This window comes from Parasteatoda tepidariorum, chromosome 3 (assembly GCF_043381705.1).
Source record: "Parasteatoda tepidariorum isolate YZ-2023 chromosome 3, CAS_Ptep_4.0, whole genome shotgun sequence".
Lineage (NCBI taxonomy): Eukaryota > Metazoa > Arthropoda > Arachnida > Araneae > Theridiidae > Parasteatoda > Parasteatoda tepidariorum.
Window position 1 is genome coordinate 33876839 of NC_092206.1, and position 13802 is coordinate 33890640.

A 13802-nucleotide genomic window follows, 5' to 3' on the forward strand; every position below is an offset into this window, starting at 1 on the left:
TTTTATCCCATTCGTTTTAAGACTTCAGTAATTTCTTACCCACGCTTTAAATGATACTATACCACCTATTTATAATTATTCTTTCTGCACTCAGAATCAGTTGGATGAAACTATTCCTAATACCTTTATTTCAGTAAAAGCCATTAACGTTTTAAAAGTGTTTGTAACTTTTTTATTGTTAATCAAATTAATATCTTATTTAATCTAAATCTGAAGTTGATAATATGATAATTCTATCTGAATTGGTTTACTGTATCGAAAATATCATCTGATTTTATTTACTTTTCTGTGTATTTTTTCGCTCTTTGTGCTCTTCATCAATTTCACGCAGATAAATTTATTGTATATAACTGATATTTTGATCTGATCTAAAACCTTTTGTTTGACCCCCGATATTCTATTTTTGGAAATAGTAACACTAATACAGACATTCAATTTAAAATAATTTGATAACATTCTTGTGAACTCGATAACATTCGTATTTCGTAATATCTGAAGTAAAGTACTTTATTTATTTTTAAATTATTTTAGATACAATATTTGCTTCAATTCGTGATTTATAATTAAAGCATTATTTCATCAATCTATTTCTGAGTAATGCTACATTAATATAAACTAGGGAAACTTTTAACGAAATTAATCCGCTGATTTTGCTCAATCTGTTTTGCTTTCATTATGTTATTAATTCGCATTTTAAGTTTCAAGAAAAACGCATCGTGCATATTAGATAAAAGAGCGCTATAGCTGTTACACCAGCAGTTAGCGTTATTTTTAATCATTATGCAAATAACTTCGCTTTATAATACTTAATCTACATTTAGAAAAGATTATTAAGAAAATTGCGTTTTGCAATGCTTCTCCAAATAGCTCATTTTAAACTCTGATATAATATCGCTATTAACTTTATTTTCTGCCTCCAATTCCCCTTATCTGAATCGAAAAATAACACTGTTAATTTAAATCAGTTGCTTTAAGTCATTTTAATTTCCATCAAAGACCGCAGTTAGAGAAGGAATAGAAAGTAAACGCATCCGCTTTCCTATTTCATTCATGAGTGATTCTTAGATTGAGAAGCGCCCGCCCGGGGGCGTTGTGGACAGCCGGTAAAAGTGCACTGGGGATCGGAACGATGAGTGTTTTCCGGAAAATGTTTAGTTGCTTTATGACTGCTACCGTCAATGCATTGAGTTTTGGAAAGTTCCCCCTTTTTCCGGCGCAACTTGGCGCGCAAGAGCGTTTTGAAACAAGTTGCAAAATTTACGGCGTACGGACGTTTTATCGTTTAAGTGACAAAATGTGGCATTTATTGACAATTTACATCTTTTAATTGTGTTTAAAAACAAATATAACGGGACTAAAACTAGTAGTTGCGGGAAATTCGAATCATCATGTCATCATTGTGGACATTCCATATACTTGTACTTGTGTTAGCAGTTTGGGTGACAAGCCTAGTGTCAGGTAAAATAGACTTATACAGATACATTAAATTAACGAAAAAAATTTTACCTTGAATGTGTTCCCTATTACAGCATTAAAAAAAACATTAAAGTTGTACATAATTGTACATAGTTGTACATAACCACGGATATTATTTAATCATTATGAAATTAAAAATAGTGCCAGAAAGTTTATACGAATAATTTTTACGAAAATGTTTTTTTTTTCTTCTTTTTTTTACAAAGTTATGCAAATATTTTTATTTTGAAGTAAAATGTTTCCTTCATTTTTATTTCATGAAAGTTTTCAAAATAATGTGGAAAGGTTTCGTACGCAACCGAATTTTACATTCATTGTGCTGTAAGTTTTTTAATACTGTAATTTTTCCTTATTTTCCAAACTCCAAAAAATGAGCGAAATATTTTATAATATTAATTTATTTTATTTTAGTTTAGTTTTCGATAGATTTAATTAATTTTTTTTTCAAACATCAAATTTGCATTTGTAATAATTTTTTTACTGTTTTATTTTTTCGTTATTTCCCGTCATAAAAAAAACATAAATTATTTTTTTATAAATTTTTTTTCTCAAAAGGTTCGTTTTCCAGTATAATCTAATATTCTACGAAAAATTTGTGTTAAGTTTTCTGCATTTTACGTCGACATTGTATTAAATGTGTTCTGACATGTAACAATTTCACAAAAAAACTTTACTTTAGAGCATTTCGCAAAAAGCATTTAACAATAGAGCATTCATAAGAGCATTTTACCATCACTGCTAATTAATTTAAATATACATTAGGAATCTAATTTATTTTTTTTGACTTTCTGTGTCACACCACCTAAAGAAACTTGATTTAATTTGCCGAAGAAGATAAAATTAAAGCCATCAAACTTAATTTATGTAGTGAAAAATTTTTGTTTTAAATGATGTTAAATAAAATAATTTAATAGATATAAGTTTAAAAAAATGAACTCTTTTATTTTATTTTCCAGTAATAGTTTTTATTTAATCTTTTGATATTTATACACAGAATTAAATTGTTTAATTAAATTTATTCCACTTTATTTAAGGTATACTCTAATGCCTATATATATATAATATTTCACTACTTTAACTAGATAATATTTATTATTAAATAATGTTGTTTTATCTTACTATAATTTATGATTATGTCTTATGATTATACTTCTTTTTTAAAATCAATAAGAAATAGGATAAATTCTAAATTTTCTGAAGAAAAGAAATATAAAGTTAATTTTGAAACGTAAAGAAAATATTTTAAATTATTTTTTCAGTAAAATAAGATGCATAAAAATTGTTGAAAACATTTGTGGCTATGTAAGTTTTTAATTGCGAAATTCAATATTGCATCTTTTTGCCAAATTTGGCAAATTAATAGTTTTCGTCAACATTTAAAAATATATTTCCGAATAAAAGGAAAACAAAGTTAATGCATCAATTAAGTGAACATAAAAGTATTTTATTTATAAATTATAATTTTTGCAATAATTGATAATACAAACAAAAATAATTTTAAGTATAAATTTGATTTTTTAAACTAATGTAACTATGTAATGGTCTTCACTTTTCTAGAAGGCTAGCCGAGTGCTATTGTATTTTCTTAAATTTAAAAAAAAATACAATAGTATCTGAAAAATGATAGAGCATTTAAATATGATCTTATCAACATAATTTTATCTCTTATTAATGAAGTTTTCCTCCTTCTTTATGAAATTAACAGTAACAGTTTTTACCGTTAGGAAATTTAATCAATATGAAACATACTTAATCTAATAATAGTATTTTTTGAATTTAAATTATAAATGTTAAAGTTTTTTTAATAAATTTAGATAGAAAGTAATAAATGTAAATCAAATTAATTAAATTAATCTTACAATGTTATTGTCAAAGGAATACATCACAAAAAACTTGCGTTTTAAAAATAATTATTATGAGCTCCTGAACATATCTTACTAACTTGCGGAGAAAAAATTAAAATGGTAAAATCACAATTACAATCCATTAAATCACCGTATTATCACTTGGAAAAACCACAGTACTATACAATAATAATATTTCTTATTGAAAAAAAATCTGGGGAATAAAAATAAAATATGCGGTATTTAAACCTTTCATTTGGTAAATTATTCTTTCATATGGTAATTATTTAAAAAAAAAATGCTGATTTTAGAAAATTGTTCGTAGTATTATTAATTCAGTGAAAAATATAAAAAAAAATAAAAGCTTGAGCCTAATGAATGATTTTATGCCATGCTCTTAGGTGTAATTTTAAAATTACGAATTTTTTCAACATTTAAAAAATCTTTACACATATTATATAACCATATTTTATTGTTAATTTTACTTAAATCATTCCCACACTTCTTCAGTGAAAATTACTGAGTTTTTTAGGGATATATTTAGGGATTACGGTAAATTTTACCATATACCAGTAATTTTCATCATATGTTTTTTTTTCAGTTTAGTTTAAGAAAATCTTAAATAATATTGATTATTTGAATAAATTTAAAGAAAAGCATTTTCTTAAAAGCAATTAGCAGTTTGCCGTAGATCTTGTACTAATTTTTTACAGCTAAATTATGACAATGCATTGCATTATCAAAAACAGCTTTGATTAAATGAATCAAGTAAAAACTTTTAAAAGAATAATGACATTTTTTGTCTTTCTATTTTAAAGTTAAAAGACATTAAATAAAGCTAGCCTTTGAAGTTCAAAGAAAGTGAGACCAGAAATCTTTTAAGAGATTTGTGTCTAGCAGATATTTTTTTAATAAGCATGTAATTATACTAACATATTAGCAATTTTTATAATTAAATGATTTTTATGCTTTTTGATGTTGTAAAAAGCTTCTCAAAGGTCTTTTTTTAATTTATTTCAATAGAAGAATAAGCTAGAAAGCTTATTCTCTTCTAAGAGGATTATTTTTTTATTTATTAAATACTAGCACGATGATGTGAAGGACATGAAAATCAAATTTCATATAGGCAAATTAAAGCGATTCGGTAAATTAAATAAGAAATTTGTTTGAATTACATATTTATTTTCAATTCTTTATTATACTCAATTAATTTTTAAGAGTGTTATTAAATTACTGAAATTGATATAAAAGGTACGAGAGTAATTAAAGTTCGAAGAAAGAAATGGAAAAATGTAATAAAATACTGTCAAAGTTGCTGTTAATTTTGTTTAAAACATATGCAAATAATGATAATAATTTTAATTGCGTCTAGACATAAATTAATTTACCATTTATTTAAAAGTTTTATTTCAATATTTCCTACTTATATGTAAAAAGTTGCTTTTTTATGACAATATCTAGTTTTGAAGGTTAAAGTGTTTATTTTAGTTATATAACTAATTGTAAGGATGCGTCCTAATGGAAAAGAAATCGTTTAAAATTAAATTTGAAAAAAAAAGGTGAAAGTCTGTCCTTAATCATTTGTTATAGATCCTGCTAAAACTGTTGGTGAAACATTTAAAAAAAATTATTTTTTTTAATTTGTAATTGTTTTTATTCTAAATCCTCTTTTTACCTGGTAAAAACCGAAATATAAATAGTCTAGAAAATTAACACATATTGTTTTTGTTCTCAATTAGCACGTGTTACCGAGACTATAAATAAACATATTCAAATGTTTTTCTAATTATTAATTTCTATATTTTTTACAATTACAGTAGGGGACTATCCATGAAAAAATGTCTATAAGAGTCCTCACTTAAGTAAAAAGCATAAAGAAACATTTACAGAAATAATTATTTTTACCAATTCTATCCCGAGAAAAAAAAAAGTATGGACGAAAATACTAATTATGGTAAAATTTACCATATTTCGGGCTCTATAGGAACATCAATAAGATCAGTAGTTTTTACCGAAGCTCTTTGGTAATGATTTTGGGAAAATTAACAATAAAGTATGGTTTTATAATATATGTTGTAATTTGGTAAATGTGGTAAAATTTAGTAATTTTTTCATGAGAGCATAGCACATGGCTTAAAAACTATTTATTCGGTTAAATTTACTTTTCTGTTTTGTAACGTTCTGGGGCTCAATCTTAATGGTACGAGGAGTTGGCCTAAAATATGCTAATTAATAAGGACAGACGATATTTCTAACTACGAAATCAGACAGAAAAACGTAATTTCTCTGATTAAACATGATATTTTTTCGGCATATTCGGATTTCTGACCACAAAATAAAAAAAAAAAAAAAAAAAAAAAAACGAGTAGCCCCAACATGGGAAATATGGTCCTAATAGTTTGGTCAGAAGATAGACATCATTAAGGCCACATTGCCTTTAATGATAATTTTACTTTTTGCGTATTCGCTATATCTTAAATTTTTTTTAAAGGGAATTGAAAAAAAAAATTGTACCAAAAAAAAGTTCGTATATTTTAAGATAATTCCACGCAAAAAATAACTTTTACTAAATATTTATTATTTGTTATTATTTTATTTAAGAATGGTCGAAAAAAATTTGAATTATAAGGTAAATAATTTTTTGCATCATTTTAAGTAAGATAAATTTGCATGGCAAAATATGAAATTTGTACAAAATTGGTTGAAAAGTTCTAGAGAAATATAATTCTAAAAAGCATCAACAGATATTTAAAAGTTGATTCCTCAGAAACTATTCAACCGATTTCGATATTTTTTTATTTTGCCACAAGAAAATATATTCTTCGAAATGATGAAAGAAATTGTATAATTGAAAGATATTGTAGAAATTGTGCGTTATAAAAGAAATTGTAAACATTATTTAAAAAAATAAAACTATAATAAAGATTTACGAAAAGTTATTTTTTGTCTGCATTACCTTTGGACAAACGAGTTATGTAATTATATACAGAATTTTTTTAATTCTCTTTAAAAGTTTTCGAGTCATAGTGAAATACACTAAAAGTAAATGGGTCAAAAACTAATTATGTAATAAGAAAATGTAATAAGTGCAAAAAGTAATTTTATTAAACTTTGGAACACTTTCTTAACCAAATTATTGGAACTATATTTCCCACATTGCTACTACCCCTTATATATTGGGCTCAAACAATCCGATTCTGACGAAATAAAGGTACGTTTATTCTGAGAAAGTACGTTTTTGTGTCTGATTTCATATTTTAAGGTACATGCTATTGCTGAACTCATTATTTAGTTTATTTGAAGTCCCCCTCTCGAGCTATTTAGATTGAGTTTTAGAAGGTGAAGATCCGATCATTAGATCAAATGTTATTCAAGGTGGTCCATTTTTTATTTTGCACTTTTTACAGTGAAATTATTAAATGTGAACACCTTGAATAATTTTTAACCCAAGGATGGATTTTCAAGAGCTAGGCGCCAATCTGAATAGTTAGATTTTTTAACCTTTGAAAATCTAAATAATTTGTTTACTATATTTTATGCTATGAATTCTTGAAGAAGAACACATATTCTCTCAAAAAACGTTCACGAATCATAAATTTTCATGAATAAGGGATACAAACTGCCTTGATCATCAAAACAAAAGGATTAGCCGTAAGCTAAAATATATGGCCTTGATAGCTAAGACAAGAAAGCAGGCGAAATGTTGGAGTCCTTACTATTATTTTTTAATTTTTGGGTATAGCACTATATCTCAGGAACTATTTAAGAAAATCAGGAAACTTATCGACTCCAATATAAAATTTGGTCTTATGCAAAAGATTTTCGATCAATTATTTTATGATTTTAATTAATTTATTTAATATAAAAAATAGTTTTAAAGAATATACATATTTATATTATTTAAGCATTTTAAATTTCAAACTACAACATTTGGTCCAAATATGTCAAACAGCTTCTTAATTACAACAATTTGATTCCTTATATTTAACTGAAACTTTATTAAAGGGAAGGCATTTTGTCGAAAGTGTTAAAAATTTGTTCTAACTTCAAAAGTAATAGGAAAAAAACAATATTGACCAGCGGGAAATTATTGTAATATAAAAATAAGAAAAATAATCAAAAGTTTCAAATTTTATAAAAATTTATAACTTTAAACTGAAAACCATATTTACGTTGCTTGTTAGCTACTGAAATAAATAATATAGTCATTTTGCTAGTACAAATTTAAGGCAGGATCAAAATAGGAAGCATCTGAAACTCTTGGAGAATGTAAAAGAATAAAAATAAAGTATTGGTTGTTTCATGGTAATTGAAGGAGAAAAGAAAATTTAATAATTAGCAATGAAGAATTAATTTATTACTTCCCTCATTTTGGAAGAAGCGAATACTAAATATTAACAAATAATTTGAGGGATGAACATGGAATATGTTTCTGCAATCAAATTAAGAAATAGAAAGGGTTACAATTATGAACTAATCTGATAATGAAATCTGCAAATTATCTATAAAATAATTTGCAGAATTATTAAATAACTTAAGCTGCTTTTGATAGTCATTAAATTTTCCATTATTTGAAAATATGTTCAGCTTAAGATATGCTTACAAGTTTCTAATACAAAACATATTAAACTAAATCAAAATTGGGTCTGAACAAACAAAAACACGAAAATGAGTAAATGCATTTTTAATCTACATTTTATTAATAAATAATCCATTTTTAATATTTAACAGCTGTCTTGGTATTAATGATATAAAGGATTTGTAACAAAATAAAAGAAAACTTCCTTTTATTATTACATTAATCGGTTTCCTTAAAGGTATCTCACAATTGTCCAATTATAATTTCATTAACACGCGTTTGATTCGATATCTAATGCCCGAGTCTAAATATTGCCGTTCTGGTCCGAGTTAAATAAAAAAAGGCTTAAAATAGATATTATCCCCGCTGGTATTAGTAATTTAAATATGGCTCAAAAGTCGCTAACACTTAGAAATCCAAAAAATCCTGTAAACCACCCTCCTCATTTTTTTGTCGTATGCCTGTTTTTTCAGGCAGTGGGGGTGCGATTGTTCCTGTTCAGTGGCGTCATCTATGGCCAGGACTTCGACTTCTGCTACGCCATTCACACAACCACAACCCGTTTATAAGGCGGGTCACATTCACACACAAAGGAGAAAGGATATAGAACACAGATAGAGGAAGAAACAGCCATGCCTTGCCTGGGATTCGAACCCAGGACCTTTCTGATGCAAGGAAAGTTCCCTGCGCCCTACACAGGCCGGTCGGCACCCTCCTCATTCCAGGTGGAAATAATTTTGCGAATTAGCCAGAAGGTTTCTGGAAGAAGAAGAATTCAGAGTGAACATTACACAATGCTTTTCAGACAAATGAAGCAAAGTTTCTGATATAGATTTTATAATCTGATACGCTTAAAAGTTATCTAAGTCGGTCTAATAGTTAGACAGTTTTAATGGTTTTATGTACAGAAACTGCAATTTTTATCATTGCGACTGCGTATGTAACTCGCATTGATATTTAGATAAGAGAAGCAATATTTATTATTCAATTTTAATCGTTGTGTTAAATTATGCAAAACACGAGTCAATTGCAGAATTATTTCAAAAGTATCAATCTCTTTTTCTGTATAAAAATAAGTGAGTAAGCTGCAATTCTGTCAATTTGAGTGTTTTGCAAAATATGGAACATATTGGAAACAGAATTCATCCATTTCAAAGTTTTATTCCGCATATATTGAATCAGCTTCCCAAGAAAGGTTTTGACGTTCAGTTGGGTTCCCAATCATCTGGTTATTTCATTTAATTTCAGGAAAATTTAGTTGGATCTGTTACCTAAGCTGCCTTTACTTCATAAGCCCAGCATAAGAGCAACAAGACATAAAATTACATTTGCAAGTTTTTATGTTTTAATGGAAGTAACATCAAAATATGACAGTATCTACAAAATGGTAGCAAATTGGTATTAAACATGAAAAAACAGTGAAAGTGAGTGAAAAGCACTAGTACTATTAAGGAATAATTTTCTTTATAAAAAGTACTGTCGAAATTGTTTCAATAATTCTGTCAGATATAGTGTCTTACCACAAATATAACATATAGAAAAGGAAACTCGCTAAATTTATTGTTTTATTTAACATTTATTGATATAGTTTCACAAAAATGGTTTTAGAGGTTTGCAGGGTTCCATGTCAAGGTATTTCAGAAAACGTCTTGGTTTTTCCTGACCCCCTTATTTACTCCTTTAGCCTAGAGCTGCAACTTTCTAAGACATAAAAAATACATTTTGCATTTGCTTTCGTCTTAATGGCAGCAACACTGGCCTCCTATAAAGTTTTAAAAAAATTGCAAACTGTTAAAACCACGTTGAATCCTTGACCTATGTTGTTAAGCTGACCCAACTACGAATGAGGCTTACTTGATGGACTTATCTTTATTTGCAGTTTTGATGACTTACTTTCTAATATGTGCAATTTCCGTTTACGATTCCTCACATTCTAGTCAATTGCCCGTGTTTCAATAGCTAATATTTAAATTCCTTTTTTAGTTCCATTTTTGATATGCATGAATTTATACTTATATGCTATTTATACTACGTACTAGTTATATTTATAATACTTATTTTATCTTTCGATTGGCTCTTTCTTTTGCACTAACCCCAGACTCATTTGAATTCATAAATTAGAATATAAATTTTCCAGTTCAAAAGTTTTATACCAAATAAAGTATTTAGTCCTTAAAAGAGGAAAACTAATGAAATTAAGTTGAATAAAAAATAAAAATTACGTTTCGTGGTAAATGTTTCCTTCTTGTTTTATTTATTATTTATTTCCATCTTATTTTTAGTTCTACTTGCTTCCATTATTTTTTTTATGGTAAATCGATTTTCTAATTCTGAATAAGCAACTTGTAACTTTGGTTAAAAGAGAATGTTTCATTAATTATTTCTAATTCCTTTTTTACTAAGTACGCAGAAGATTTGGTAGAATTTCAAACTAATTTACGTATTTTTTATTTACATGTGGGGAGTAATTTTTACTTACACTTAAAGTCTTTTATGCTCGATTTCTAATTTTTTTATATGTTTAATTAAAAACCATACGCATAACTAAGAATTTTATAACAATGCTAATGCCTCCTAACTATTAATATATTTTATTCGCATTTATTTTTTACAAATATTAGTTTAGCAATAATTGAAACAACTCAAAATCTCATTTATTTTTCAGAAAGTTGCTTATTTGTATAGTCGCATATTGTGACGTTAATGCATTTAAAAATGTTTCTGCGGCATTATATTACAAAAAATAATAATTTCGTTAATATATAAAACAAATTGGGAGGTTTTATTTGGAATATCTTAATTTAGTTTCAGATGTAATACGTGTAACTGCCATTAGAAAATAAATAAAATATAATTTTAAATTAAGCCTTTTAAAGGATTTTAAAAAATTCTTTACCTTGTTCCAAACTGCACAGTGAAGTTAAATACAACTGTAAAGAATTTGATTCTCGAATTTCGCACACCTCATTAATGTAATATATGCTAGAATTCGATATTTAACATTGGTATTTTTGTATATTTACCAATTTAAAGATTTTCCTTCTGATCTAAGAGTTTTATATCTAATAAATAGATGACATCACGATTGTTCGATCCATGTGTCACAGTAAAGTGACTAAAGTGCGTTTGAAATACGAATATTTTCATAATGAAAAGTTATTTAAAGGAAATTGGCAGGAGCTGCTGTGAAATTAATAATTGGCAACTGTTAAATGAAACAACAATTTTGTGACTGTCTGAAACGCTTTGTACATTAATATTGCATAACTCATAAATGTTAATGTTTTGTTTTATGTTCAGCATTGCATGAGATTATTTGCAATGGAAAGGAAAGTCGGTATCACAAACGAAACCGTATACAAATAGAATTAATAAAAAAAAAGTTATTTGATATTAATAAGAATATTTCTCAAAACATTTATTGTTTCGTAAACTTTGTTACAATTATTAAAATGTGTATTACATTTTTTCAATTTTGTTTAAGAGTTTGTTTAATTAGAAAACCAAATTTTTTTATTGCAACATTTTAGCACTAAAATAGTTTAAATATTTCATTGATAATATGATGATTAATAAAAAAAGTATCACAAAAATACTTTTTTTTTAACCAATTTTAAGAGATATTTAGATGGATAAAATAAATAATTTAATTGATAACTATAATTTTGATATGATAACTAAGAGCTAAAATCTACAGATTTTTTAAAACTTTTTTTAAATGTATTGATTCTATATTGGTCACTACACTTATTTGCTTATTTTTAAGTATGCCTTACATTTAATAATTTTTCAAATAATAATAAAAAAGAAACAAACTGATGCCTATAATAAAAACTAATAAGACATTATTTTTTTAATTTATCTATTGATTTGTTTTCGAATTTATAAATTAATTAATTTATTTTTCTAATAAAATAAATAAATCGATAGCTTTAAATTTTATATGAGAACTGTCACTACGATTTATTAAGTTTAATAAATTATGCTATTTTATCAAAAATCGAACAGTGAGTATTTTTTATTAAGAAAAGTTGTTCTGATCTCTATTTTCAATAACTTCCATACTGTTTCTCTGCCTTATTCAGTTCGGATAATGAAGTTGAGAATTTCAAGAATGTTGTAGAGATAAGAAGCTTGTTTTATAAATACTTCTAAGATTAGATAAAACAAATTTACTTGGAATTCTGACAATTTATCTTTTTATCCGTTTTGATAAATCAAATTCATCAGTACCTCCTTAAACTTAAGACGAAGAATTTAGTGAATGCTAAATAAAATGTATTTTGTTAACACTGTAATTGTATTTCAATATCAATTGATCAATATATTTTTATAAAATATATATTTTAATTAAAGTCATAAAAGACATTTTAATGTCATAAAGTCATTTTAATTTAAGTCATTAATGTCGTGATGAGATATGAGATCAGCCATCAGTCAGCAGTGTCATCTGTTGACGAACCCGAAAACTAATTTTAAAGTTTAGTGAGAAATAAACCTTAATTTCTGAAGCAGAATTCAACTATCTGAAAGGAAATTATTTTTGTCATATTATTTTATTCTTCGGTTCTTTTATAACTTGAATTGAAGTATTGTCATCGAAGACTAACTTCAATTATCCCACTGAAAAAGAAAAAAAATTAATAAAACGAAATGTAACGAAATTAATCTGAAAAGGAAATGATATAAATATGACATTAAGTACATATGAAAGGAAATTAGTTTGAGATGGAATGAATATGAAATAAATGAATAAGAAGTGAAATTAATATAAAATTAAGTTAAAATATAATATGATGTATGAAAAAAGCGTAAATAAATCTAATTTAAACATAAAGATAAGTACTTTTTTATTATTTTGATCGTCCAATTTCTTTTTTTATCAAGCCATTATGATTTCGTTTAATATCTGTCAGCATTTTTCATCCTGTGACTTAAGTATTTTTTTTTACTCAAAAAGCAATGTATTTATTTAAACCACCTGTGTGGACCACATTAAAATATATATTTTTTTCTATATATAACAAACCGTTCTTGATAAATAATGTCGAAAGCTCTTTAACTTATTACTTGTTACTAAAAATACAATCAGAATGCAATTAAAATGCCATTTTCAGTAGTTTGTTTTTAAATTTTCTCTGAGCACGTTCTTTAATGTTTTGGATTTTGAAAGATTTAATAAAAAATATCACGAAAAAGAATCATTATTCTAAAGTTTGCGTGTCAAAAGAAATATGCTTTTTGAAAAGCGTTAAATAACTTTTGCACAGGAAAATATTATATTTTAAATAAAGTTTGCATAAAATTGAGAATGAAATATTTAAAATTTTGTTATTAATAATCTATTAATAAATTATTATTAATTAAAGGCCTTAATCAGATCTTATCTCTCTTTTGAAATTTTTTTTTCAAAATAATTCTTGGACTTTTAATCGAAATGCAAGTGAATAATTTTTTTGCAATGTAGAAAATATAAAATATAGACGCTATACAGAGACGTTATGAAACATTCGGAAGTCATAAAATATTATAAAATTTTCTTTTATTTGTCATACCTTTATTTTTAAAGGAGTATCAAAACGAAGGAAAATAAAAAAAAAACAATATTTATGTTCTAGGAATACTTTTATTTTTCCAATAAGATAATATAATTTATACACGCTTTCAGAAAAATTAATGAATTAAACTAGTTATAAAAAAAATTTTAATCTAATTTTTTATGCCATTTTTAACATTTCAGAAATGCAAAAGAGTAAAGATTTCTGGATGATGCATATCATCTTGCAAAATAACTTTTGCGAAATTCTAAAGAAAAAAAAATCAGTGGACTTCAATTTTTTTTATCCAACTTCTTATATATATATATATATATATATATTTTATAATTTTTCCACGCTTTAACC

General features: G+C 25.7%; 1 protein-coding gene across 1 annotated transcript in view; it reads left to right on the forward strand.

The window, feature by feature from the left end:
• Positions 1 to 1089: 1089 nt before the first annotated feature.
• The window catches only part of LOC107452480 (lachesin), a 174054-nt gene continuing 161341 nt past the window's right edge, over positions 1090 to 13802 (forward strand). The window contains exon 1 of the mRNA XM_016068967.4: positions 1090 to 1458. Within this exon, the coding sequence (XP_015924453.2) occupies positions 1389 to 1458 (70 nt within the window). The 5' untranslated portion in view covers positions 1090 to 1388. The remainder of the gene's footprint in view (positions 1459 to 13802) is intronic.